The sequence below is a fragment of the Geotrypetes seraphini genome, chromosome 14 (assembly GCF_902459505.1).
Source record: "Geotrypetes seraphini chromosome 14, aGeoSer1.1, whole genome shotgun sequence".
NCBI lineage: Eukaryota > Metazoa > Chordata > Amphibia > Gymnophiona > Dermophiidae > Geotrypetes > Geotrypetes seraphini.
Genome location: NC_047097.1, coordinates 23,827,699 through 23,854,643, shown reverse-complemented (window position 1 = coordinate 23,854,643; position 26,945 = coordinate 23,827,699). Strand labels below are relative to the sequence as shown.

At 42.6% G+C, this 26,945-nt stretch overlaps 2 protein-coding genes across 3 annotated transcripts in view; one reads left to right on the top strand and one right to left on the bottom strand.

The window, feature by feature from the left end:
• The window catches only part of SLC27A2 (solute carrier family 27 member 2), a 69,818-nt gene extending 55,020 nt beyond the window's left edge, over nucleotides 1–14,798 (top strand). For both annotated transcript variants that reach the window (XM_033920468.1, XM_033920467.1), the window contains 3 exons: nucleotides 864–961; nucleotides 11,176–11,306; nucleotides 13,880–14,798. In XM_033920468.1, the coding sequence (XP_033776359.1) occupies nucleotides 864–961; nucleotides 11,176–11,306; nucleotides 13,880–14,056 (406 nt within the window). In that variant the 3' untranslated portion in view covers nucleotides 14,057–14,798. The remainder of the gene's footprint in view (nucleotides 1–863; nucleotides 962–11,175; nucleotides 11,307–13,879) is intronic.
• A 3,769-nt stretch (nucleotides 14,799–18,567) lies between these two features.
• Nucleotides 18,568–26,945, bottom strand: part of HDC (histidine decarboxylase) — a 31,892-nt gene continuing 23,514 nt past the window's right edge. Inside the window, exons 8-12 of the mRNA XM_033921133.1 lie at nucleotides 26,197–26,359; nucleotides 26,021–26,111; nucleotides 24,468–24,566; nucleotides 23,223–23,324; nucleotides 18,568–20,088 (exon numbers count right to left, since the gene is read on the bottom strand). Of these exons, the coding sequence (XP_033777024.1) occupies nucleotides 19,354–20,088; nucleotides 23,223–23,324; nucleotides 24,468–24,566; nucleotides 26,021–26,111; nucleotides 26,197–26,359 (1,190 nt within the window). The 3' untranslated portion in view covers nucleotides 18,568–19,353. The remainder of the gene's footprint in view (nucleotides 20,089–23,222; nucleotides 23,325–24,467; nucleotides 24,567–26,020; nucleotides 26,112–26,196; nucleotides 26,360–26,945) is intronic.

Below are 26,945 nucleotides of genomic sequence, written 5' to 3'. Positions count from 1 at the left end.
ACCGCCACGGCTGGCACTAAAATCTGTGCTACGCTTTTGTAAAAGGGGGGGTGGGATATATTAGGAGGATGCATTTGTACAATATAATGATGTAATAATAATATAACAGTATAATCTGCTTCGAGATATCATACAAGTATTTTGTATTGTAAATCAAAATTGGACATTATGTTTCTATTTCTTCTATAATGTTAGATATAACAGGAATTGACACCCATGTGTTTTGCCTGTTGATACAAGGTTTGGAAATTTGAAGGCATAAATCTGAATCAAGATATTTGGAAGAGTTGAGATCAGAGCCAACCCAACCATTAGGTGGACTAGGCATCCATCCAGGGTAGCACAAGTTGACGGATGGCACTGGTGCAGCAGTTGTGGCTCGAGGCTTGTCATGTTCCATCCCCTCCAAAACAAGAAGTTCAGAAGAGGTGGGATATGGTAAGCCTAGAGCATGCACCAGCTGTGCTGAATCTTGTTTGGAAACTCAGGTGGCCCCAAGGAAATGAACCCCCCTCCCCTAATAATGCTGTCTTGGAGGGGATTAGGTAAGGAAGGGGAGATGCTGGACACTTCAGGAATGGTAGAGACTGAACAGTTGGAAGTGCTATGAAAGGAAAGGCTGGACATTAGGAGGAGGGTAGGGAAGGGGCACAGTGGACACTTTGCAGTAGGAAAGAGAAGATGGGGGATACAAGGGGAAGGGCTTTTAGCTATCTCTGGGAGGGAAAGGGGTGCATGGCTGAAGATTCACCTAGGATGTCAAATATCCTTGGGCTGGCCCTAGCTGAGATATATTGGAGTGAAGCTTTTGTGTCATGAGTTAAGAGGTATCAGGTTCTTAATGCTTGGGTTTTATTTTTCAGATGGAAGGGCGAAAATGTTGCTACAACCGAAGTTGCAGATATTGTGGGATTGGTGGAATTTGTCCAGGAAGTTAATCTTTATGGAGTACCTGTGCCAGGTATGGCTCTGGAAATCATAGCATCTAAGACAGCCTTGTTCAGGTCTATAGGTAACCCTTTAGAGGGGAATTTTCGAAAGCATTTTTATGGGTAAAGCAGTACATAGAAACAAACTTATGTTCAAATATATTTTATTGAGCTCAACAAGAAAATCAAGCAAAAGGAACCACAGACAAGCTCAAATTTTTGTTTTACAACCCCCCCCCCCCGTATCCCCCCTCATACCTCCTCCCCAGGTCCTCCTTCCAAGTACAACACCAACATAGGCAATGATAATACAAAACGATACAGGCATACCAACTGTAACATAGTGATACAGGTATATATGAAATCAACAGTTAAGCAATCGGCTGTGAGCCAAGGAAATCATTGTAGTCCAAAAGGGTTCCCAGGTGCGTTGGAAAATGCACCCTGGGAGAGAGGAAAAGTCTGTCAAATCTCTTTGTTCCCACATCAGCAGAATAATCATCCGGCACCGCCAGATAGAGTAATCCGGCGCTTCACCCTCAAGCTATTTCAGCAAGATACATTTCAGGGCAATAAGGACAGTCCACTTGAGGAAACCAGCAGCCCCCTTTGACGAGGATAATAATGGGGAACAGCTCCAAATAAGAACAAAGGCGAGCATTGAATTGTAATGTTCCAAATACGCTCTACAAAAAGAAAAATGGCATTCCAAAAGGATCAAATATTAGGGCAAGTCCAGAACATATGTGAAACAAAATTTTATAAAACTGTGTCAATAGCCCTTCATTCTACAACGTGGCATCTAAACTTAAGCATCATTTACATGCTTAGATTTTATAGATCTACTCGCACTTACTGTAACATGGTTTGTGTACACTTGTTCGCCTAAGTGCTAGGTGAACACTCGGTGCTGTTCTATAAATGATGCATGCAACGTGCTTAGTTCGCAAATGTAAAAAGGGTATTCATGGGGGAGGAGCATGGGCAGAACTAGCATTTATATGTCACTACATGCTAAGTGGTGCATTTAGGTGCCAACATTTACTCCTGCTGTTGACCATGGTGTAAAGAGGCACACCTAAACGTAGGCGCTTTGATGCTGACTTGGGCTAGTATTTTATAATATAATATTGTTGCCCAGATGCCATAGAATTAGCACTCAGCATGTTGCATCGAGCTGCCCAAATTGTGGTGCCTAGTTACAGAGCAGCACCCTTAGGGGAGAATTCAATAAATCGTGCTCAAAAATGGGTGACCAAAAGATTGGTGCTAAGTACTATTCTACAAAGGGCTCACAGGTAATGCCGATTCCCGTACTCAACTCTGGGCACCAGACTTATGCCTCCTGAAACTTGGTGTAAATCCCGACGCCTTAGTTGGGTGCAGAAACCCAATGTTCAGTAATACCATGTGCAACCTTTTGAAATGTCTTTGATCCACCAAGGTCCCCTTTGGGTTGCGCGCTGTGGAATTTAGGCGTACACGTCGATATAAAATAATGTACAACTAGATGCAAGTCCTAATTGGTGCTAATTAACATCAATAATTGGTTGTTAGCTTCAATTATTGAAGATTTAGCCAATTAAGTTGCACATGCATCTCAGAAGTGTGGTCAAATTTGGGCACATATATAGAATCCAGAGGAATGTGTGTAAAGTTAAGCAACCTGGGTGCATTTGGTAACTTTACGCAGAATGGGTGGAAACCAAAACGTTACATTACCGCAGGCAGGGTAGAAAGGCACTTTTATGTGTATAATTTTGAAAATTCAGCCATGTGTGTAAAATGGACATGCAAAGTTTGTGCACAGTTGTAGGTGGAAGGAAGCAGAAAAATTTACAGTAATTTTTCAAAGCAGAAGTACACACATACTCATTTTGTTGCCAAAATTCACACAGGCAAAAAATCTGTGCTTTCTCTCTTATAATTATGCATACATTTAAAGTGACCCTATAATGGGCATGGACTGGGTCTTTATGAGTACTTACCAGTAACAGCTGACTCGGACCCTGATGCTCAGTAAGACTCATTAAAGCAGTCTTAGTGGCACAGAAGCTTTCACCCGAGAGTCTTAAATTTTGCAAAAACTTGCCAACCTATCAATTAGAACTGGACAGATATCTGACAATTGGAAGATAGCGAACGTCGCACCAATTTTCAGGAAAGGATGAAGAGGAGAACCGGGCAACTACAGACCTGTGAGTTTTACGTCTGTCCCTGGAAAGATGGTTGAAGCACTGATTAAAGATAGCATAGTCCGGCACTTGGATACACACGACCTGATGAGAGCCAGTCAACATGGCTTCAGGAAAGGGAAATCATGTTTGACGAATTTACTTCAGTTTTTTGAGACCGTGAACAAACAAATTGATAGTGGAGAACCGGTGGACATAATATACTTGGACTTCCAGAAAGCGCCCACCCATTCTAATGCCTTTGTTTTATTTATTTAATTAATTCAATTTTCAACACTGTTCTCCCAGGGGAGCTCAGAATAGTTCACATGAATTCAGGTACTCAAGCATTTTTTTCCTGTCTGTCCTGGTGGACTCACAATCTTATCTAATGTACCTGAGGCAATGGGGGAATAAGTGATTGTCCAGGGTCACAAGGAGCAGTGTGGGTTTGAACCCACAACCTCAGAGTGCTGAGGCTGTAGCCTTAACCACTGCCACATCTCCATGGCATAAATGCACAAGAAGAGAATCTCTCAATTGCATGGTTGATCTGGAATGAGGGGGCATAGGATGAAGGTGGAAGAGCGCACACAGGTGGAACCTAAGGAAATCTTTCTTCATGGAAAGTGTAGTGAATTTTTGGAACTGCCTCCTGGTGGTGGCAAATCCTGTATCAATTTGAGCCAGCATGGGGGGGACAAGTGCATAGGATCTCTCAGGCAGAGGAATGGATAGTAGATGGTATGGATAGGTAAATTGGATAAGTCATGTGAGCATTTTCTCTGTTTCTATATCCTGTTTGTTCTTGGAGAACTGAAACACCAATTCTGTGCCTGCACTTCTGTTTTTTTGGGAGTCCATTAGAGTCCTTTGTTAAACAAATTAACGATTCGTAATTCATTAGATTAAGTCTTATTTCCACACACATCCAGGAAGAGAGGGTGGGAAGGGGGGAAAGGATGGGTAATTTCAGTAATTTGCAAGTATGTAAGTGCTGTTCATTGAATTCTGTGAATGTATATTGTTTGCACTTTTTATATGCTTATAAAATCAAATATTCCTGATGCAAAGTGTATTTATATAGCTATATTTAGCCTACATGCCACAGGTAATTTTCTAACCCAGAGATCTCCATAGTTAGGCAGCTAGCTCCCTTTGAAAACTATCGTTATACTGTTTAGTTTTACCATTCATATTTGTATTATATCTGGCACCGACTAAATAAAGCAATTAAAAGTCGGATGAGATTTTTCCTTTGGTGGTCCAGAATAGCATTTCTCCATAGTGCTCCTTACTTTGATTTGGCCCTTTTGGGTACCTTTTCTTATGGCTGTAATATGAAAGGAGCCCATGCATTATGCAGATTGCTTATGAACTTGAGCACACCTGGAACTGAGAGCACCTGAGCTCAGGGGACTGACTTAATAAGAACAGTATTAAATGGCTACTCAGTAAAATCCCTTAAGAAATAAACCAGGATTGAGGTACATATACCTGTAATACCCTTGTTTTTGTCGGTCTTTTAAAATTAATGATAAACAAACACACGTGTCATGGGGCAAAGTCCCAAAAGACATTCAGCTAGGTAAAAACAGCTCATTTAAAAACTTGCTCTTATAAGGCAGAAAAAAAGAAGACAGCAGCTGGATGTTTCAGGCTCTAGAAAAGGGGTCCTTAATTACATTACATTACATTAGGGATTTCTATTCCGCCTGTGCCTTGCGGTTCTAGGCGGATTACATTATAGAAGATATCTGGACAGTTCCAGTAGAATTACATTTCAGGATAGGAGTATATTACAGTAACAGTAAAGAGTTATGATACTTCAAGTTCACAGAAGATAATACTTGTCACAGAAGTTATTACATATGACAGAAGATAGTGCATTTTGCAGAGGTAATACATGGCAACTCGATCGTTTAAATCAGGTGTAAAGTAGAAGAGTTACATTACATTTTAGGTCACAGACAAAGAGATAGTATAGTCCTTGGGACAGACCTAGCCAGTCATGTTTTCAGGATGACCACACTGACTATGCATGTGATAAATCTGAATGCACTACCTTCATTCTATGCAGTGGTTTAGTAAGGGGGAGGGCAGACCACCCCGGACGCCGGTGCTTCTCCTCCTCTTTGCTCCCCTCCCCCCACATTCCTGCTTAAATATTCACTGGCATGAGCATCAAAATCCACTTGTTGCTCATGCCAGCTAAGGCTCCCTTCTGATATCACTTCCGGGTCGTGGATCTGGGTCGATGTACCCAGGTGTCTCCCACAAGGCATTATTCAGCAAAGATGAGAAGGGAGTGTGGCGCAGTGGTTAAAGCTATGGCCTCCACCCCCTGAGGTGGTGGGTTCAAACCCACGCTGCTCCTTGTGACCTTGGGCAAGTCACTTAACCCATTTCTCCAGGACAGATGGAGAAAAATGCCTGAGCACCTGAATAAATTCATGTAAATTGTTCTGAACGCCCCTGAGAGAACGGTAAAGAAAAACTGAATAAATAAATGTTTGCCAAAGGCATAGAATAACTAAAAGTCCATTCTATGTTATCCAGTACATGGAATGTTGTGAAGAATTATATAAAACGGATCAATGGATGTTCATCTATTTGTAGCTAGAACCCAAAGAGTCAAAGAGTTTGTAAACTATGGCTTTAATAAGAATAGCCTTACTGGGTCAGACGAATGGTCCATCAAGCACAGTAGCCCATTCTCACAGTGGCCAATCCAGGTCACTAGCATCTGGCCAAAACACAAGGAGTAGCACACTTCCATGCTACTAATACAGGGCAAGCAATGGCTTCCCCCATGTCTTTCTCAATAACAGACTATGGACTTTTCCGCTAGGAACTTGTCCAAACCTTTCTTAAAACCACTGCAATTGTGTAGACTTGTTAAGGACTGCAAATTTTGGCTCTTGCTGGGGTAGACAGAGATCAGGCCAAAGCTGGCATGGTGATAGCAAGTGGCTGCAATAAGAGCAGACCTTTTTGTTTTTCCCCACCTTCTCCACAACTGTGAACCTTTCACACCAGCCAGGAGCTTGGGTGAGGACACTGCAGAACACTGTGTTGCACTGTAGCCTTCTCCTTTCCTGCCTAGGGCCTAAACATCACACTTTGTAAACATGACATTTGGCCACCAAGCAGGAAAGGAGGAAAGCAGAACAAGTTTTATTAAAATTTGATATTCCGTTTATCGGACTTCTAAGTGGTATACTGGTAAATATATAATATATAAAAATAAAAACTAAAATGGGGGGGACACGAACAATTAGACAAACAAGACATACTGGTACGTAAGGGTAAAGGGGGAGAACTACATGTCGTATAGGATAGAAAGCAAAGAAAGGGTAGCACAGTAGGAGGGGACCCTTCTGTAAGCTAGGATCTTTGAGTAAAATTGGGCTGGGATTAATGTCTTAGTTTAGATTAAAGGTTGAAGACGTCTTTGAAAAAAATGTTTTTAATTTTGTTTTAAAACGTTCTAATGATATTTGCTACAGAGCACCTTGGGAGCAGAAAGCAAGTGAAAGGATTATAGGAGGGTATGAGCAGTTGAGTAAGGTTTTTACAGAGGTGGTGGTTTTCAGAGGGGTGGTGTGTTCTGTGGAGGGAGGGATTAGAGTGAATGAGGGGGGGTTAGATAGAAAATGTGGAGAGAATCGAAAGGGGAAAGAGGAGGCAAGCTCATGGAGTGAGGGCATGCAAGGTGGGAAGCAGGGAGAGAGGAGATCAAGAGGTGTTGCTCTGGAGATTGGAGGTAGCAGGTTGGAACAGAATGAGAGGATCAAAGGGGCTCTGGGTTTAAGCAAAGGTACAAATTGACTGACTTCAAGAGGGGAAGATCCCATCCCATCCCATTTTTCTTCTCTTCCCCTCCCTTCTACATCTGCTGTAAAACTGTAAGAAGAATTCCATAAGAGTTACTATACTGGAACTGTAGAGCTAATTAGGCATAATAAATCTGTCGGTCAATCAGATAAGCATATTTTTTAAAAAAGTTGCTACTCTGTAAGCATGTGCAGATCATCTACAGACAGAAGATGGTCTGCGCATGCTTCAGGATTGCTCACTAGCAATCTGTGTGGTTGGTGGGGGGGCATTCCTCTGATCGCCCCCACTTGCATGCTGACCAATTGAGAATTCGTCTTCCTGCTGCAGGATCGGCCACGGATTGGCCAGATTAGTGAATCTAGCCCATAGTTCAAAGAACAGAAAGAAAAGAAAAAGTGTGCTGTTTCTTATCACTCTGCCAAGGCAAGTTACAGTTTTATTGTGCTAAGGCTTCATTCCAACAACCTTGACTATTTACACATTCCATATCCCCCCTAATTAGGCCAGCTGCAAGTCATAATGGTGGTTCTTATCCTTTGTGCAAAGAGGGATGATAGTGTGAGTCTTCTATGAAGAAACAGTGAAAAAACTGAGTCTATCATTGTAAAGGTACACCGTTGAAAGCGTGCTGGACATTTGCGTGCCGACAATCCTGCCCCGATATTTGCGTGCAGGACAAATGCGTGCCACCAGTTGAGGCCTTTCCGTTTGCGTTCTGAGGGTGTATGTGGGGGGAACCCTCCCACTACACTTAAAACTTCTCGCGCTCCCGTTGGTGGGGTTGGGGGATTCCCCCCCGGTACACTGAAAACTCCCGTTCTCCTTCTTGTTTTCAGTCTTCGGGAGTTTTCAGTGTAGTGGGGGGACACCCTCCCACACGCACCCCAGCGGGAGTGAGTGCGAGGAGTTGTAAGTGAAGTGGGGGGTTCCCCCCCACACACTCCTCAGAGCGCAAAGGGGAAAGCCTAAAAGTGGTAGCGCGCATTTGTCATGGGGTGGGATTATCGGCAAGCCTATATCTGACATGCTTTTGACAGGTTACCCTGTAAAGTTATTCTCATCACTTACACCTCTTACACTAGCAAATTACAACATTAATCAGGGCGAGGAAGCTAACGGCAGTTTCATACTTTCAAATTAGATATGTCATTTACAAAATTAAAATTGTCACAGAAAACAATCGCTATCCCACCACCCCTTTTGTTACAGCGAGAGTAATGAAATAGGAAATACTGAGGGGAAGGCATAATTGATTAGTAATTGCACAGTTCTCTTTTAATAGCTGTGATTCTGTGTAATGAACAATAGGTCAATCTTACGATCATTAAGTATAACATGTATGACTGCAGTTTTATTTCTAACCACCTAACATTGACTAAAGCAAAAATTATAAGTGTAATACACTTGGAAGCTTTAGACCAGGGGTGTCCAACCTTTTGGCTTCCCTGGGACGCATTGGCCGAAAAAAATGTTTCTGGGGCCGTGCAAATGCTGCAGCAAATCAGAGGAGAGAGCTGGCAAAACGCTAAATACCCGGGGGCAGCAGAGGAAAACACTGCATCACCCTCGACCGGGGCCGCACAAAATACTTCACGGGGTCACATGCGGCCTTTGGGCTGCAGGTTGGACACCCCTGCTTTAGACTGTGAGAGAGTCACCTGAGAAAAATTAAGACGGCTTAGTTCTAACAGGAGTAGGTATAGTGACATAACGACCAGGACCAGTTTTAACTGGAATAAAGTGACATCACATAGTTGAAATGAAAGTTTGTTAGAAGGAAAGGGTACCAGCAGTTCCAGTCTTCAGGTCAACAGTCCACTCAAAGTCCACATGATATCCACGCTTACTCTTAGCAGATAAATTCTTCCCGCCACAGCTGTTGGACTGTTTACTCATCTAGTGTTCATACATCTTTCTTATGTTCGTCATTTGTAGTTTTATGAATGCATCTCATTTCCTAATTACATTTTGCTTTAGATTTATTCCAACTGTTCCTTACCCTTGGGAAAGGCACAATATCAAATATCTACATAAACCCACATAACCTTAGCTTTTGCAGATCAGCATTTATATGTACCCGAAACACAAACATACCTACAACCCCTTATCCAAAGCACTCGTATAGAATTTCCCCATAGGAAATAATGGAAACTCAGACGATTCATTCCACAACCCCAAAACTGTAATACAAAATACTATATGTACTTGTATTGTAAGACCTTGCAGATTTAGAGCAATCACTACACTCCCGCAGCATCAAAGAAGAACCATCGGCTCAGTTGTGATGTGTGTATACTGTATGTACTTGTATTGCAATACTTTGCTTGTATATCAAATTAAAATGTATTTAAACGTTTTGCTTGTCTTGCAAAACGCTTGCAATCCAAGGTTTTATTATATGTGAGTGTGTGTGTGTATATATATATATATATTATATTATTTATTTATTTATTTATTTATTAGCTTCTATTGCCCTGATTTACTCTGGCACATCCCTGATGACATCATCAGAGACGCGGCAGAGCAAATCAGGGCAGTAGAAGGGCCCGAAGAAGCGTGTGAAGACTGCTGCACACGCTGCTTGAATCGCCAGGTTCGTAGTCGGAACTGCGGGAAGGGAAGGGGGCGGCAAAGGACTCGGACTCCTCTGGTCTGTCGCAGAGGGCGGCCCTGCTCCATTTCTCGGTTTGTCCCGGAGAGGGGGGGTGGTGGCAGGAGGCGCTCTTTGTGCCCCAGTCCCGGCTTGTGGAGGCGATCATCGGCTGGCTGGGAGCGGGCTTGTGGAGGCAATCGTCGGCTGGTGACGTAGTACGCGCACGTGCACTCTCGCCAGCACAGCGCGACAGATCAGATCTCGGGGAACACGCGGTGAGAGTGCGCATGCGCAGCTAGCATTTTATTATTATATATATATATATATATATATATATATATATATATATGTATATATATATATATATATATATATATATATATATATATATATATATATATATATATATATATTGTATTTATTATTATTTAAGGTGATCAGTCACACACATACACACACACACATATCACCTTAAATAATAATAAATACAATATATATAATAAAATTACACTATCAAACTGGCTTCAAAAAGTGCTATTAAGTGAACACTCAGACCCCACAACCTGAACTCTAGTGATTTGTCACAGACCCTGTTGCAAATGAGACCATCATAGCATGTTCACTGTCTCTGTCACTTGCTTTCCATTATGCCTACAAACTCTACATAGATAAGAAGATTGTTACTTAGCTGTATTGCATGGTGGCAAAAATTCAGCTCTGCATCTGCTCTGGGTACATTCTTAAATTCTAAACTGCTGTCATACTCTTTCTGCGAGTCGGAGAGAGTATGACAGCAGTTTAGAATGTAAGAATATATATTGATATACACATACACACATATATACAGGTGTGCGTGTGTGTGTGTATATATATATATATATATATATATCACATGAGGGTAAATCAAAAAATAAAGGCAAAATACATTTAGGGCCTGATTCTCTAAAGGACGCTGATCTTGGCAGCCACTGATTGAGTGTCAATCGCACATCGGCGTCTTAAATGTAGGCCAGCATTTTACAGGCCTACATTTAAGGCTTTTGTCTCACGTCTATGGAGACGCATAGGGATGCTTATAGACACCCAAAGAGCAGTTTTACAATTGAAGCATTTTGGTCATTGTGATGGTGTTTAAGCAAAAGCAAAAAAAAAAAAAGTAAGCAACCGGTACTGTGATAAGCTGCAGGTCAGAAAGTGAAGATTAACAGATAAAGACCTAAAATAAAGGGTTGGGGAGGAGACACTGAGAGGAAAGAAAAGATGGGCTTTAAGCTGTCCAGACATTCCCAAGCAGATGAGGGTTTACAGGACTGGGGAAATGAAAGAATACAAAGACTTTTCTTGTTGTACTAGAAAATGGAACACTGGAATGTTTAAAAAATAAAAAAAATGCATTGTACAGAAACATTATGAGATGAAGTGGGTACTGTTTTGAGTACATTTCCCAAAAGCCAACAGTTTATTTAAAACATTAAAGGTTATTTTGCAAAACACATTTCATTCTTTAACAGTTTTCCCTATGTTATGTTATGTGTTATGTGAATTAATTGTAATAATATTGTACACTTGTTGAAAGAAATAAAAAGGAATAAAGATTATAAAAAAAAACAAAACAGTTTTCCCTATGAAATTTTTGCAGATCATGAGGGTAGGCTTGGCATGGCAACCATTCGACTAAAGGAGGGGAAAGAATTTGATGGAGAGAGGATGTACAGACACGTACTAGACTACCTGCCAAATTACGCCAGACCTCGCTTTATACGAATCCAAGTAAGCAACCTTTTAAAAGTTTCTCCTTTTGCTTGAGCAGAGAACTACTGGCCTTTTCACGTTCCCTAGGTCCCATCTGAGTTGTGTAATACATGAAACCTTTGGGGTTGCCTAGGTCTGGAATGGAAGATATTTCACAAGTTTGGTAACTAGTGGTCTTGATTTTGTTCCTGTTGCTGACCAATTAGTGTTCTCTTTGGTTTAAATTAAATTAATCTTTTCTGCTCTTAGTTAGTTTCTCTGGTGTTCAGAATACTCTTGTTCTACTCACACTGTACAACACCAGGAGTGTGAACTACTTTTCATTTGGGCTGAAACATAATTTTGGAGTTAATGCCAAAGCCAGCTGCTTTTAATCTACTGTTAGCTACTCTTGAAATAACTATACCAGCGGTCAGGCTAATTTTTGGGTTGAAGAAGTTCGATCATGCAGCACCTTCCTACCGACTTCTGCATTGGCTGCCGATGGAGGCACGTGAGAAGTTCAAGTTTGGATGTTTTTGCTTTAAGTTACTATTTGGTTTAGCCCCTACATATATAACTGACTTTTTCTTTCTCAACCAATAGACATAAGAGAAGCTCACATTTGAATTTTGTTTCTCCACCGGTTAGAGAATGTAAATTTAAAAGACGACATCAACATCTTTTCTCACATCAGGCAGCATTATAGGGTAAAGATCTGGAACAACTACTTATGCTTGCTAATACTTATGGGGAATTTAGGAAACACCTGAAAACACATTTGTTCCTGAAGTACTTAGGTAGCTGATTTGAACAATCTTATTCCACAATAACTGATCTCTAGAGCTATTAGTCACTAGCTTTTAACTTTGTTGGTTCTACTCAATTTGTAGCATTTTAAATCATTATAAACTGCATAGAACTTCACGGTCCTGCGGTATATAAACTGTTATTATACCTGGGGAAGCGCAGGATTTCACCCAGAAACTCTGTGGATGTGTATAAATTGCTGGGTTTCCTCACAGACACCATAACGCTCTGGGTATAGGCACACTGAGCTCATCCCCAGACTCCATTGACTAGTGCTTCAAACCTCGGGCAAAATAAACCAACCCTCAACTTCTGCTTCAGTCCTCTCCAACCTCACACTCTCATCTCACTTTTTTTTTTTTTCCTGTGTCAACATGTGGCATATTGAGGAAGACAGAACCAGACAACTGCAGCTAACAGCTCCCCTGTGAATACCTCTGTTGCATTTTATGCATAATTGTAGCAGAGATTACCCTTCTTTTTTTCAGCTGCAACTCCATGGTCATGGCTGAAGCGTTCCTGGCAAGCCTGCCAAGGCATATCAGAATGACCCGCCTCTGTACGTCCAGCTGAGGTTACAACCCAATGGCAGCATATGTGACCCAGTTCAGGAAGCCCTGATCTATAGAATAGTGTTGAGTGCTCAGGTATCCCTTATGTGCACAAGCAGGGCTAACTTAACCTATGGACCAGGTGAGGCTCTGACCCAGGGCTCAAAATGCACAGGGTCACGATGTCACTGGCCCATAAGTTAAGCTAGCCTGATGCTGCTGTCCGGTCCTGATAGGGTTCATGATGGGGGGAGGCCAGCATCAGTGTCAGAAGAGGGAAGTGCAGCTCTTCCCTCCTATCTCCTCTGATGCTACTGCTTGACACTGATCTTAGCCTATAGGCTGCATCCTGCCAGGACTGGACAGCAGCGTCGGAGGAGGGACATGGCCGGGGTGGGGACAGGGCATGGGCCAGGACACTGTAATCTCTCGAGCTGACTCTGCACATGTGTACACTTTAGCTGCATATTTGTTAGTATTCTATAACATAAGTGTAAAATGGTGCTTAGATTTAGAGCTGGGTAGAAAATGATACGGGGACAAATTTGTCCTTGTGCCTGCAGGATCTGTCTCCATCCCTGTCCCTGCCTAGTTTATCAGATGACCGGGAAAACCCAGACATGAACTGTTTTTAGAGGACTGTCCAGGCGCCCGGATGGACTTTCCAAAGCCTGGCATTTGTCCAGATTTTGGAAAGCCCCAATGAGCTCTGGCTGCATCTGGAGTGCCTCTGAGCATTTGCGGATGATGTCACACACATCTGTTCATGCTCCAGGCCCTCCAGACACGGCTGGAGCTTGTCCATAAGAAGAGAGGAGGCTTTGTGGGGGCGGGGCTGGAGGCGGAACAGAGTGGGGTCAAGGTTTCCTAGAGAAAAAAAAATGGTATCCCTATCCCATCCATGCAAGCTCTGTCCTCATCTTCACAAGCCTCAAACACTTATAATTTTAGTGTTCAAGGCTTTTGTAGATGAGGACAGAGCTTGCAGGGATGGAGATGAGATCCCACAAGGACAGGGACAAATTTGTCTCTGTGTCATTCTCTAGTGTCAAGTTGTAGAATGAGGGGATTGAATTTCAGAATATCCCAGGCAGCAGCACTTACTCAGAGAGCAGGTGGTGGTATCCAGATTAGTGCTTTTCAATTCTGCCAGAAAATACACTGAACCATAAAGCACATTTATTAGCTTTCAGTTTAAAGTTGCATCATTTCAGTGTTTTCCTCTGTTAAAATTGGGTTTCCTTTTTTTAGGAAGAAATTGAGGTTACCTCCACTTTCAAGCAGCGTAAAGTAACCCTGGTGAAGGAGGGGTTTGACCCAGCTGTGGTCAGAGATCCCATGTACTTTCTGGACGAAACAGAACTACGATATGTGCCTATGACCCAGACAATTTATGATGCTATACGAGAAAAGAAAAGAAAACTTTGAAAATATCTTATCACTGTTTTAATGCCTACATATATTCCAGCGTCATTCTATGAGATCACTGTTACAAATTGGACTGATCACACACATTTTGTAATTGTAATTTTTAATTTTATTTTGAATTAAGAGTTAACCAGCTTTGCGGACACTTATTTTGTATATGTGATTAATAATCTGCTGTAACATACCGGGATTGGTGAGATAGCCGACTGACAGCATGGATAAAAAGCTGCCCAATGTAATCCTGAGACTCGCATGAGTATGGCTGAAGTTCTAAATATAGCCCCAGACACTATGATATGTCACAAAAAGTATGAGTCCCTAGTAGTTGTGCCCAGCGGATGTTGTGAGCATACTATAGAAAATGTAGATCTAGTATGAATATATGGAGAGGTGAATATATGGAGAGAAGAAATAAGCTGAAGGAGCTGATAAGACAATGTTTACAGGAACAAAGTAATCCCGCTTCACTGAAACCATATCCAAAATAGAACATCTGAGTACACATGGAGGAACCTACTTTTTATTATCTCTGGAACAGAAAACACTTGTCCTTGAGGCACATCTGGTTCTCAACCTAGTCCTTCGGACACAGCCAGCCAGGATTTTAGGATATCTATCATGAACATGGAAAATGAAGATTTTGAACTTGAAGGTGACTGAAATCCTTTACAACTTCTATCCTGTCTCTTGGACTCTTTCGTAAACAAAGAAGCAACTAACAGGAAATAAATACTCTGCAGAATAGCACTTGGTATTCAAAGGCAAGGAGGTAACACTCCAAATGAAGATCAGACTTGTCCATGCACTCATTTTCTCAGTAGTCAATTACAGATGCGAAAGCTGGACACTACGGAAACAAGACAGAAAGAAGATTGACTTATTTGAGCTTTGTCACTAGAGAAGGATTTTATGTGGATCACCGGAATAACTAACAAATCGATTCTGGAAGAGATCAAACCAGCTATGTCACTCAAAGCCCAAATGATGACAACTTGACTGACTGTCTTATTTTGGTCACACCATCAGAAGAGAGATTACTGAAGAAGGATATCATGTTTGGGAAGATGAAGGAACCAGGTGAAGAGGGCAACCTGAAAGATGGCTGGACATGTTGAAAAACAACCATGGGGATGACACTACTAGAGGTCCTTTCAGCAAGTCACTAGGAATCAAACACGAGTTGATGGCACCTAACACACACATCATGAATATGCATGAGGTAGATCTGAATACAAAGGATGTAGTGCAAGTAAATATATTATGTGGAAATTGGAGTCCTACTGGGGCTCTAGAATAGAATTCAAGAGGCATTTGAGAGGAGCCTGCTCAGGACTAAAGGGCTGGGATAAGGACTTAATTTTGGATTTTTGCCTACTGTTTGGACTTTCACTTTCTACCTAAGTTCTTACCAGTATATACTTTATTTGAGGATTACACCAAATAAAGGTGTGTTTTATTAAAAATTAAAAAAAAGTTACTCCTTGGTGTGACTGTACTTTTTCAAGTTTTCAATGTTGTATATTCGAGTCATTTCCAGCAAATGCTATGGGACATTTTGCCTCCCTTTCCCACCAGAATACTTTTTACCATTTTATCAAATTTTTTATTTAATTACCAGATAAAAATTTGATAAAATAGTAAAAGAAGGATTCTGTAATCTACTGCAGGTTTTGTCCTTAGCTGCCTGCAGGCTGTGTTTGAATCATAAAGCAAGAAAAAAACAGTCTTCAGGGAAAGGGCAGTTAAACGTGTGTTTATTATAAGACCCGACACGGGCCATGTTTTGGCGTGTCCGCCTGCGTTGGGGGTCTCTGTGTTCTCCAAATCAAAATGGATTTTTCACAAACGCCCTGAGAAAAATACCAAGTGGTGCGCTCAGTTTGAACCAGAAACCGCTGAGGTGAGGAAATATAGTATGCCCAAAAGGCACGCTCTGTTCAAACTGGAAACCGCAGTATTAAATGTCCAGGCTAATGACTCGATGCTAGAAAACAAATCGCGCTCTAACAGCTTGCATGTGACGTTTTTAGTGTTATGCAGGCAGACACACTGAAACACGGCCCTGGTTGGGTCTTATAATAAACACACATTTAACTGCCCGTTACCCGAAGGCTATGCTGTTTTATCCTTGTCTGATTTTCATTCTATGCTCTTCTTTCTTGAATCCTAAAACAGGCAGCAAATGTTTCTCTTTCTGGTTTCACTTCAACCAGTGAAGGAAAATTCTAGAAATCTGTTAAGTTTTATAAATAGTTTTTTTGTAAGCTCAAAGGATTGGAACCTCCCTACAATGAGGTTTCCACACACATCCTTGATAAAACATATTTAGCATTATTTTGGTAATATAATCTGGATTATCTGGGTGCTTTTCTAGAAAATACACAGGATTCTGATATTGGACAAGGTGGAATGTAGAGTAGGACCAGGATTGGATTTAGTACATGAAGACTGGACAAAGAAGAAGAAATCTGCCTGATATCTTTGGATCTGTCAAGTGCTTTTGTCGTAATAGATCCCGATAGATTATTTTCTAGGGGTTCTGAGCAGACTTAAGACGTAAAACAACTGGGTTGGTTGTAATCCATTGAGCCTTCAGATTAAAATCCTATCAGATCTCAGTTCCGAGGATTGCAACAGGGATCACCACCATCCCTGTTGCTCTAAAGTATTTTGCGACTGCCTTGGTCTGCTACTCCTAGTGTTTCTGAGCTTGAGATCTTTATGGCATGCTCTGCAAATATTTGCAGGCCAGCTTCCATTATCGTTTACACTTATGTTTGCACAGGAGAAAGCAAGCCTATAGTGTAGATAGACAGACAGTTCCTTCCAAGCAAAATGCACCTACAAAATGGCTCACAACTCCATTATTTTGGACCTGGATTAACTGAAACCCCCTATATGATCTGATCTGACAGGATGCAATGCATTCTGCCCTGTCCTCCACCCCTACAGTCAGCAGCAGGAGCCATGCTGAATTGCACATCATCCCCTGCTGCAATGGAGACACTTGCAACCATCTCCAAGATTTCACAGCATATTTCTGCAGTCTCAGGTTAAGACTAGTCAGAAAGCAATGAAGCAAGCAGATTCATGGAAGGAGGAGGCTTGGTGATAAGATATAAAGGAGAGGAAAAGCCACTAGAGGTTTATCTGGAGGATGCGAAGAGACTTGGGGTTAGAACAAGAGTAGATATCAAATAAAGGGAGGCAGGTGCTTAGAGGTGTGACTCAAAGAAAGTAGGAAAGTATGCCAAATGAGGGGATTATGACTAGTCAGCCATCTTGGGTAGAAGAAGCAGGGGTGATGGCCTCTGGGAGGAAGAAAATTGTAAGGAGGGGCTTAGATTGGAGGGCGGGAGAAGAAAGAATGAACTTTATTGACGGAAAGTGGTGAAAAGGCATCAGAGTTTCAAGTCTCATGAGGCTTGGAACCACGAGACCAGCCTGAACTTTCAGTGCCGCATGGCTCAGGTTTCTGGGTGGATGGGTGTGGCAGGGATCTTACAACAAGAATCTGTCATTTCCCCACCACCAAATTGCTGAGCTGCTGCAGGCCAAGAGAAAGCACTTGGGCTGGGTTTGGCCATGTTTGTTTTTTTTTTTTTTTGGGGGGGGAGATGATTCAGCATGATGAATCCACTTAGTCAAGCACTACTGTCTCTCATAAGGGAATGGTTTGTTTTTCAATTTGAGACTAGTAGGTCTCTGGATTTCAGCTGCCACAGAAAATCAATTTTAAAAATATTTTTCAGACTATGGCATCAAATACTGGCACAATCCCCTTCTGCTGTCCCATGTCCTTCTAGTAAAATAACATTAATTCTGGTGACTACAGGGCTGGAGAAGAAGAGCAAATATAGCTATTGCCTTGATCCAGTCCAGCTGGCACAGAAATCTTGACTAAAAACAAACAATTTCCAACCTTTGTATCGGTAGTTTAAAGTCAATCCACTCTCTGCTTGATCTTGGTTAGTTTGTTTTTCTCTGTCCTCAGCTTCCTTCCATAATACTGCATTGTCATCATTTCTCTCTGGTGGTATAGTGTGTGGGGGGGAGAGTCTTTTGCAGGGTCTCCTATTTGACAGTTCTCCATTTTCACCATCCATCTTCTTTCTGCATCCCTATCCATCCTCTACAGCATATCTCCTCTGTGCACTGTGTTTTCCCCCTGTCTCCCTATCCCTCCCCCTGTGATCAGCATTACCCCTCTCTGTGTCCCCATCCCTCCCCGTATATACAGCATTGCACTGTGTGTCTGTCCTGTCACCATCCAGCATGTATCCCTCTCCCCATCCCTATGCTCCCTCTCTACCCAGCATCTTTCTCCTTGTTCCTTCCCTTCTTCTTGGTAAAGTAATATTTTTTTTTTTAGTGTGTACTCAAAAAGCACCTTTATTTTTGTATGGGGGTGCCTTATTGTTTATTAATTGAAGCCTAGAACCAGACGTCATCCTACATATTCATCATCAACTTTTATGACTAAAAAATTCAAGGGGATCCTGAACAGCACTTTGAAAATTTTATTTCCAATTCTTGGTGCTTACAGCTTGACATAGTGTCACATCACCAGCAGGAGACTGATGCCCGAGGCAAGCTCCATCCGATAGAACTGTGTGGTAAGTTGAAGTGCAAAATTTTGCAAGCTGGGGAGAAACAAGCATTTAAAAGGGACAGATCAAAATACAGGTCAACAACTAAGCTGCAGTGATATCTTTCTACTGATTGTATTTACAGCTTCTGGTACCACTTAATGAGAATAATGCAAAATGAACTAGGCTTGAAGATAGCAGTAGATACAGGCCAAGCAGAGATGGGGTCTCTCCTGAACCTTGTGACCCTGCGCAAGTCACTTAATCCCCCCTCCCCATTGCCCCGGGTACATTAGATAGATTGTGAGCCCAGCGGGACGGACAGGGAAAAATGTTTGAATACCTGAATAAATTCATGTAAACTGTTCTGAGCTTCCTGGGGAGAATGGTATATATAACTGAATGAATAAATAAACCTGCACAGCTCTTGCAGGTCACAGTTAAGTCTTGTAAAAAGGAATCAGATGCAACTTGTTTGTTGACCCTTATTTGTGGTATCTAAGTGGCCGAATGTGGCAGCCATACCATTTTATTCAAAACAGATAAGTAACATTTGGAAAAATAATTTTTTTTATAAATAATGTAGAGAAAATATAGATTTGTTTTACTGAAACATATGAATCATTTCAAGACAATAATTATGTATGAATAAAGTTTGACTGAGTTTTGACACTGCCTCCGTTATTTAGAACTATTCTGTTACACGAGTTAAACAATGGCTTGTAAAGGACAGCAGGGCAGCTGGAGACCACACTGAATACTGCATTCTGGGAAGCTAGGTACACTGTAGAATTTAATTAATCTTCTGAAGGCATTTTTTTCAAGTATCATTACTTTTTTGGGAAGTGTAGAGAGATTTTCATTAGCCTGAGACTCGTTCTCACCAAAGTCATCATTAGTTGCCAACTTAGGGATGGTTAGCTCCTTGAGGCTGTTTACTGGCACACTATTGCAGCTGAGAGAGCGGCCTGTCTTTTTGCTCTCTTGAACAGATAAGTACCTGTGTATGAAAGAAAATGGCTTTTGTTTGCTGACCTCTTCTGGAAAACTGTCATCAAATGGATCCACATCATAGCCAGTGCCTTGTGCGGCCCAATCTTTGGGACTAACTAGTTCCTGTCTTGGCTGTTCTGTTATCTTTCTGGTGGACATCTTGTCCTCGCCTACCTCCATGTGGAGTTTCCAAGTACCATTAATTGCTATTATATTGGATTTGTGTGCATGAGAAACAGTATCAGGGTTAGGTGTGTAATGCTGGCTAATGATTGTGGTGGCAGCTTGTAGAATGATGTTCCAGTCACACAATATATCATCTCTGGTTGTGAACTGGGAGGTTACGGTGAAGCGAATGATGAATTTATCATGGACCATTGCTGGAATGAGGAACACCCTGCCAGTTTTGGTGAGTTCTTTTAGGACCTCTTCTGTCAAAGAGTTGGGACCCTGTTTTCATAAATAAAGAGCACAAAGAAAATAGGTTAAAGTGCTTCATGTTTGAAGCTTTATCAGAAAGTAGCACCATCACAAAAAACAACTATCCTAATTCTCTCTTCCGCACCAAGGACAAGTGTCTCAGGCTTTGAACTTGTGGAAAAGGATCTCTTATTGCCCTCTTAGCCACCATCCTTGCCAGTAGCATTTCCTGTTGACATCTGACATTTTCTTCCTTACAGTGGGCAAGGAAGATTATTACAGGGGCCGCCAGCAGCTGCTGTTGTATCCTGGAGAGATCAGCAGTAGGTCAGGCATTAATGGTTCAACCAGATCCATTCCTGTGGTTGGTGCTAGGCTATTTAAATAGAACTTTCAGCTGTGTACCCTTATTCCCAAATGATCTTTTATGCCCCCTTCCAATTTTTCATGATTAAACAACGATTAGATCTTTACTCATTCCAGAACAGTCTTAGTGTATAGCTCAGACTTGTTCAACCTACAGCCTATGGGCCAAAACCTGACACTCCAAGAGATTGTACCTGGCCCTCCGAAGCACAGTGGGATTACCACTTTCCCTGCCAAAACTCAACTATCTGCAAGCTTGAGCTGCTTGCTGCCAGCGTTTGAGTTATTCTCACAAGACTTTAAACCGTGCACCCAATCTGAACTTCTAGCACTACACTGCTCAAGCTTGCAGACAGCAGAGTCATGAGGGAAGCAGGAATGTCACTGACCTTCTGCCACGGGAGTTAAAGGGAAATAAACTGTGTGAAGGCTGGGGGGGGGGGGGGGATCTACATATGAGATTGTATGAAAGCTGGGCAGCATTAGAAAGGGATGGGATGTGCCTCATTAAATACTTAGGAATAAAATACACATTTTTTGTCCCAGATCATCTCCGGAACTTTCTGGACTTAAAGAAGATCTCCAGGGCTTAATGGACTTAAATGCCTGTTTAATTAGACTTTTTATTTTTTCCTCTAAGATAGTTAAGCCTCACATGTGAGCCGCTCCCCCTAATGTCTCTAATTGGGGTCTAAGGAGAATGTAAAAGTAATATTGTTTCATTATATTTTGCTTATTCGTTGTTACTTTTATGATTTACTAACGCAAGTGTTTTACTTGTACTGATTTACAAATTACAAATAAAGAATTAAAAAAAAAAAGATGGGATGGGATGAGGGTTGGGAGTAGGACATGAGGGGGTAACAGAGAGAAAAAGGTTGGACAAGCCTGGACTAAACTGATTTTCTTCAGTAAGACAGCACAACTTGAGCTTCCACAAATCATTGACTTTTTAATCACTGTTGGAGACTAAGGACTAGATTCACTAAGCCAGAGGTGGGCAACTCGCAACTCTGGTCCTCAGAGGCCAGAATCAAGTTGGGTTTTCAGTATTTCCCCAATGAATATGCTTTGAAAGCAGTGCATGCAAATAGATCTCATGCATATTTTTTGGAGAAATCCTGAAAACGCGAGTGGATTCCAGCCCTTGAGGACCAGAGTTGTCCACCCCTGCACTAAGCAAACCGATCATTTACCGATTGGTTTGTGACCTGATTTCCCTCCGACCTCATTCACTAACCTCTGATCCGTGCATGCAAATGAGGGGGGGACAGCATTGAAATGATGGCAGGCAGCGATTTACAAACAAAAACCCTGCAACACTGACTGGGCTGGCCGATCACAACAAGTGACTGCTGGGGACCAGTCGTTCACTGCTTTCCAACTGCCATCTCCTGCTCTGCACCCTGAGACTCTGTCTTTTTCTCTACCCCAAGTCTCCTGCGTGGCTCTCTGCCCCAAGCACCATCCTGGCCTTCCCCTGTAGTGTGAGCTTGTGGTTTTAACCCATGGGTTTAACCCAGGTTAAAACCATGGGCTCGCTGGACAGGTGGTCGGTTGGGGGTGTGATTCCGATCGCCCTCATTTGCATGAAGGCGATTCGTGAATCTAGCCCTAAAGCACTAGAACAGAAGCTGAGCAAATCTACATACTGTGGGAGGGGGTACAAGAAAGAGAGATGGGGGGAGTACAAAAGAGAGAGATACTGGATGTTCTCGGTGTGAGAGAGATTCTAAAAAAAAAAAAGAGCATAAGTGTGCGTGAATGGCCCTTTGAACATTACAAAATATAAAATGTGGCCCCCAATAGAACAAAAGTTGGACAAGCCTGGTATAGATAGATATCAGGCTTTTAAGTAGAAAACTTTGTTTTGAGTACAGTATGTATATAGAATGAGAGCAATTTTCAAAAGCCATTTGCCTGAGAAAACTATCCACCCTCCTTGAATGTCAAAGCTAAAGCTGATAGTTTGAGTTAGTGTTATTCTCAACATATATTGTTTTGCTTTGACTGAAACTGCTTTTTGCTGCTGTTTAGATGCTGTAACCCCAGGCAACTGCCTAGTTTTCTTGGTGAAGCCAACCTTGGCTATCCCTATCTTCCTGCTCTTCAATCACAGTTGGACACCATTCTTGCTGATTTGCTCTAGGCCAGGGGTCTCAAAATCCCTCCTTGAGTGCTGCAATCCAGTTGGGTTTTCAGGATTTCCCCAATGAATATGCATGAGAGAACTTACTGCTTTCGATGCAAATTCATTGGGGAAATCCTGAAAACCCAACTGGATTGCGGCCCTCAACGAGGGACTTTGAGATCCCTGTTCTAGGCATATGAGTACTTCTATGATGTCCTTGGGCACCAAGCATGCCCCACAACTGAGAAAGCGTCACTTGTGTTCAGGGAGCAGTAGTTTGCATGGCAGTTGACACCCCTAGTCATTTTGAAATGTTGGCTGCTATACCCTTAAGGCAGGAATGCAGGAGTTCAGGCTTCCAATGCTGTCAGGTTTGCATAAGCTAGATTTGCATACAATGAAGGTAGTATCCATACACATCTATCTCCCCCATCTTCAATAGGGATATTCTGAAAACCTGACTTGTTTGTGGCACTTGAGGCCCCTGAACTCCAGCATCTCTGCCCCAGAATCTCTCAAGCACTAGGAATCTGTTAAAAGCAGATTAGGATTTCCTAAACCTGCAGTATTTATTTCTTATTCACTCATGCAATGAGGCTTTTGGTTAAAAGTTTAGACTCGGAGCTCCTTAGTGTTAAGGTTCAGCAATCATTAGCTATATATTTACCTTCAAGCGAAAAACAACAAGTCCCAGGTATCTCTTGGCAGGAATTTCAAAGAGTGAATTGCTTCTTACCAAAGATTCAAAGTACTTAGTCATTTCAGTACCCTGCAATTAAACAAATCATAAAGTCATGTATTGATTTTGTCCAATTGCAAAAAATTAGTAAGACATACAAAACTGAGGAGAACTATAACAAGCACAGGAAGTATCAAAAAGAATGTCACCGTGTGGTTAGAAAAGCTAAAAGAGAATATGAAAAAAGGCTAGCCAAGGAAGCATAAAATTTCAAACCATTCTTCAGATATGTTAAAGGGAAGCAGCCGGCTAGGGAGGAGGTGGGACCGCTGGATGACTGAGACAGAAAGGGAGTGGTGAAGGAGGAGAAAGAAATGGCGGAAAGACATACGCAGGCAGATAGAAAAATTAAAAACTGACAAATCGCCAGGCCCAGACAGAATCCACCCAAGGGTTCTAAAAGAACTAAAGGAGGAAATAGCGTAACTACTACAGCAAGTTTGCAATCTATCCCTGAAAACAGGAGTGATCCCGGAGGATTGGAAGACAGCCAATGTTACGCCCATCTTTAAAAAGGGATCAAGAGGTGACCCGGGGAACTACAGACCGGTGAGTCTGACCTCGGTTTTGGGGAAAATGGCGGAAGCACTGATAAGACAGCATCGATGAGCATTTTGAAAGAAATAAAACTTCTAAACACAAGCCAACATGGCTTCTGCAAGGGGAGATGGTGCCTAATGAACTTACTGCACTTCTTTGAAGGAATTAACAAAGAGAACCCCATAGACATCGTATATTTAGATTTCCAAAAAGCCTTTGACAAGGTACCTCATGAATACCTACTTCGGAAACTGAAGAACCATGGGGTGGAAGGAGACATACATAGATGGATCAGAAATTGGTTGGCGGGTAGGAAGCAGAGGGTAGGAGTAAAGGGCCACTACTCGGACTGGAGGAGGGTCACGAGTGGTGTTCCGAAGGGGTCGGTGCTTGGACAGCTGCTATTTAAAGCAGTGCATGCAAATAGATCTCATGCATATTCATTGGGGAAATCCTGAAAACTCGACTGGAATACGGCTCTCGAGGACCAGAGTACCCCTAGCCTAAGATCTCACTCAGGATTGGATGGAACTCTCTTCTGTATTCCTACCATATTAGTAAGTCTGCATTAGATCAAGGCAAACAGCAATTCTGAGAAAAGCGGCTGTGTGAGTAGTAATGTTTCTGACATACATGTCTGACGTGTGCCTGCAGGTTTTTCACACCAAAGGACCGAATCACGAACCAGAGCTTCAGTGAGCGAAATCTTCGACTCAGTGGGATTTGCCAGTGCTGTAAATAAGGGCATAAAAATATCGATAATTAGAAAAGTTAGGTAGTGACGTAGCGAGGGAAGGTGGCATCACTGCGCTGTGTGCTCCCCACTCTTCCCTGATGTTCTGTGCATTCCCCAGCCTTCCACGCCATGCGCCCCCCTCCCCACCTCCTGTGTACCTCTTGAAATGCTCGCTGGCTCTGCACACTTATGACATCATGTCCTGGTCCCGCAATCAGAAAGTGATGACAGAATGGAGCCAAGGCTGGTAAGAGCAGCAAGTGGAAGATGTTGCTCGTGCCAGCAAACTTTTAAAGAGGTACATGGGGCGGAGAGGAGGAGAAACACCGGCACCCCCACAAAGATATAACTCAGGGTGATCTGCCCCCCCCCTACTACGCCACTGATAAGGACATGTATCCAGGGCTGACACTAGATATAACAGTGCCCTGAGCGAGTTCCATAGGGAAAGGGAATGGAGTTTGATATACCCTCTTTTTATGGTTACAATCAAAGCAGTTTATATATTATATATAAGTACTTTGTACATGGGGCCACAGAGGGTTAAGTGATGTGCCTGGAGTGGGAATCGAATCTGGCTTCCCAAGGCTTCAGGCCATTACACTACTCTTCCTCACTTTTGGATAATGCATGTGGTTAGCTGCTCAGAGCAGTTCCACAGGATATAACTCCAATTCTTAGTCAAGAAATATAGTAAACCCCCGAGAATTAGCAAATCACGGACTCAGTAATTCACGATATTTTCCTTGTACTAAAGTCATGGTCACACCAATCAGGAGCTGCTTTGACACGCTATCTGGCATGTCAAAGCAGCTCCTGATTGGTGTAGCCTGACTTTAACAACAGGAAGAGGTGGTCAGCATACCGTAAGTGATTTTCTGCGCTTGCCTTTTGATAGGCAAAAAAATGTATTTGCGGTTTTTTCAAAATTTGCGGGAGTTCCTGGAACAGAACCCCCGCAAATTTTGAGGAAGTACTGTATTAGGAAAGGGGACAAGGAGCCATCCACACAGTGGCGTAGTAAGCGGGGGCAGGAGGGGCGGAACGCCCTGGGCACCATCTCGATGGGAGGTGCTGGCACTTTTCCGCCTCACCCTTCCACACCACATCAAGCTCGCGCCATACTTCCTCCCCACCAGCACAAGCAACTTCTGCCTGTTGCTCGCAACCACCTGGTTCCCCTCTGAATTGCTTCCGGGTTGCGGGGCCAGGAAGTGATGTCAGAGGGAAGCCTAACACTGGCGCGAGCAGCATGCTGGAAAAGTTGCTTGTGCTGGTGAAGATTTACAGAGGTAGATGGGGGGGAAGTGGGAAGGCGTGGGGGGCACAGGAGTGGGAGGGGGGAGAGAGGAGGCTGGGGGGGGGACCCTCCTATCCTCACTAGGCCACTGCATCCACAGTGGGTGTTTAGGGAGACAGAGACAGTTGTGGTATTTGTACAATCACTTACCATATAATCTGTGGCAGCTCCTGAATTAGCATGCCTGAGGTAGAGGGGATTGACACTGAACGTCTGCTGCAGCTTGTACTTATCTTTAACCCTGTGACAAAGAAAATCAAACATGGCTGTATCTGAAAGTCTCACTCTTGGCTGGCTGTAGAGATCCCCTGTCTCTCTCAACTCACCAAAAGGCAGTACAGTCAAAGTGAACCATCATCCACTTGGAAGGATTGAAGGCAAAAGAGTCTGCAAACTCGACCCCCTGCAGAAAAGATCGGAATTCAGGGCACAGGAAGGCTGTCCCAGCATATGCAGCATCTATATGAAGCCAGAGTTCTTCGCGGGCACCTGTCGGAATGAGGAAGACTTGCTGCTGAGCATTTTCTGCAGACATCAGGGGGTAATTCTATAACTGACCCAGATTCTGTAAATGACGCCTCAAGTTAGGAAACTTGGATAGGCGCAAAGGGATAAATGGTGCCAGTGGCGTAAGACTTTATTTGAAAGGTGTCAAAGTTCCAAAGGTTCACTGAAATCATCCAAATAAAATAATTCCATCTACATAAAAATAAATCATCCACATAAAAGCCTTAAAGGACCTAGTCCACTAGGGATACAGGACCCAACACGGTCCGTGTTTCGACAAAAAGTCTTCTTCAGGGATCCTATAAAGGTGAGTACGTGGGAAACAATTGTGTGGTGAGCCGGAAGTGAGACACTGCTTGCATTGTCCCCCAGGGACCCCTGAAAAAGACTAGGTCCTTTAAGGCTCTTATGTGGATGATTTATTTTTATGTGGATGGAATTATTTTATGTGGATGATTTCAGTGTACCTTTGGAACTTTGATACTTTCAAATAAAGTCCATTTAGGAACATCGTCACTCCACAGAGTTTTTTTGGTTTTCTCTGGATTTTCTTCTTTGTGGATATTTT